The following is a 2500-nucleotide window of genomic DNA, read 5'->3' as shown; positions in this document are numbered from 1 at the left end:
ACTTGGTCTAATCTTTGTGCCATCTTTTCTTTGTTGCAGGATCTTGATGAAGAAATGCCTCAGCAAGGCTCAGAAGCCATGCATTCTTCTTCAGTGCAAGATTTTGAAGAGGTAACATTGACCTAGGACAGATTTTAATGAATGTTTCTCATGCACGATGTGTACCTTACGCTATTTGCCGATAGTGAAATGGTCTATTCATCCTCTTGAGTGATGCATTTTTAGTAACTGTCAGATTACTGTTCTTTTGTCTTCATTCTCTATCTGTTACACACGAAGACTGAGACCAGCCAGATTCAGAAGACTGTGAGCTGCCTAAAGCCGCAACCAAACAGCTTTCCAAACAATGATCTGGACCTGAAACATCCAGAGCCTGAAAGGGTAAATATAATCCAGTGTACCACTTAATGAACTAATAATTTAATCTATCATCATTCCTTATGGATGCTGTGTGTGTGTGTGTTTGGCAGTCACCTGGGTGTGATGTGATTTACATGGACTGTGGCTTGTAGGTCCTTTTCATTGTTTCAAAGTGCAAGTCTGGATAACATCTGAGTGTGTGTGTGTGTGTTAACCACCCAAATGTGACTTAGGAGGACCACACTGTTATTGGGAGACTCCGTCAAAGTTTGCTTCATGGTGACATCACTCTGGTTTTAGGAGGGGTCTTCTCGTATTTCTTGACAGTTTGACCTACAGCATGCAGAACTGACTGCATGTGCTTTGTTTCTATGTGGTTTGAAACTCAGGCTTGAACATTAAGATAGATAGTACTATACAACTTAACTTGTTTTAGGCACTTTTTACTGCTGGTAGTGCATGGGCTCTCTCGCTGTATACTCTGGCTTCTTCCCACAGTCCAAAGATGTAGCTTATGGGGTTAGGTTAACTGGTGATTCAAAACTGCCCTTTGGTGTGAATGCAAATGCTTGTCCTTCCATGTTAGACTGGTGATCTGTCCAGGTTGTACTGCCCTATGGTAGCTGGTATAGGCCCCAAAACTGCTACCCCACAATCCTGATAAGGATAAGTGGAAGAGGATGGATGATTGCAAAGGAATCAGTTGTTAATTATTGTAGCCAGTATTTTTTTCAGAAGAAAACATTTCTTGAGTGGAAAGCCCCCCCCCCCCCCCCCCCCCAACACACACACACACACACATGCAAATTAAAAACAGAAGCACAGGCCTGCCCAGTACAGTTGCAAGAAGAGCACTTGGTCTAATCTTTGTGCCATCTTTTCTTTGTTGCAGGATCTTGATGAAGAAATGCCTCAGCAAGGCTCAGAAGCCATGCATTCTTCTTCAGTGCAAGATTTTGAAGAGGTAACATTGACCTAGGACAGATTTTAATGAATGTTTCTCATGCACGATGTGTACCTTACGCTATTTGCCGATAGTGAAATGGTCTATTCATCCTCTTGAGTGATGCATTTTTAGTAACTGTCAGATTACTGTTCTTTTGTCTTCATTCTCTATCTGTTACACACGAAGACTGAGACCAGCCAGATTCAGAAGACTGTGAGCTGCCTAAAGCCGCAACCAAACAGCTTTCCAAACAATGATCTGGACCTGAAACATCCAGAGCCTGAAAGGGTAAATATAATCCAGTGTACCACTTAATGAACTAATAATTTAATCTATCATCATTCTTTATGGATGCTGTGTGTGTGTGTGTTTGGCAGTCACCTGGGTGTGATGTGATTTACATGGACCGTGGCTTGTAGGTCCTTTTCATTGTTTCAAAGTGCAAGTCTGGATAACATCTGAGTGTGTGTGTGTGTGTGTTAACCACCCAAATGTGACTTAGGAGGACCACACTGTTATTGGGGGACTCCGTCAAAGTTTGCTTCATGGTGACATCACTCTGGTTTTAGGAGGGGTCTTCTCGTATGTCTTGACAGTTTGACCTACAGCATGCAGAACTGACTGCATGTGCTTTGTTTCTATGTTGAAATTTTTTGAAACTCAGGCTTGAACATTAAGATAGATAGTACTATACAACTTCTTAACTTGTTTTAGGCACTTTTTACTGCTTTAGTGCATGGGCTCTCTCTGGCTGTGTACTCTGGCTTCTTCCCACAGTCCAAAGATGTAGCTTATGGGGTTAGGTTAACTGGTGATTCAAAACTGCCCTTTGGTGTGAATGCAAATGCTTGTCCTTCCATGTTAGACTGGTGATCTGTCCAGGTTGTACTGCCCTATGGTAACTGGTATAGGCCCCAAAACTGCTACCCCACAATCCTGATAAGGATAAGTGGAAGAGGATGGATGATTGCAAAGGAATCAGTTGTTAATTATTGTAGCCAGTATTTTTTTCAGAAGAAAACATTTCTTGAGTGGAAAGCCCCCCCCACCCCCCCCACCCCCACACACACACACACACACATGCAAATTAAAAACAGAAGCACAGGCCTGCCCAGTACAGTTGCAAGAAGAGCACTTGGTCTAATCTTTGTGCCATCTTTTCTTTGTTGCAGGATCTTGATGAAGAAATGCCTC

General features: G+C 42.6%; 1 protein-coding gene across 1 annotated transcript in view; it reads left to right on the top strand.

Moving 5' to 3' along the window:
- LOC112434147 (uncharacterized) overlaps nt 1-126 on the top strand; it is a 7943-nt gene extending 7817 nt beyond the window's left edge. The window contains exon 9 of the mRNA XM_076877193.1: nt 40-126. Within this exon, the coding sequence (XP_076733308.1) occupies nt 40-126 (87 nt within the window). The remainder of the gene's footprint in view (nt 1-39) is intronic.
- The last annotated feature ends 2374 nt before the right edge of the window (nt 127-2500 follow it).

This window comes from Maylandia zebra, linkage group LG2, assembly GCF_041146795.1.
Source record: "Maylandia zebra isolate NMK-2024a linkage group LG2, Mzebra_GT3a, whole genome shotgun sequence".
Taxonomy (NCBI): Eukaryota; Metazoa; Chordata; class Actinopteri; order Cichliformes; family Cichlidae; genus Maylandia; species Maylandia zebra.
This window is presented reverse-complemented; position numbering and strand designations above follow the sequence as displayed.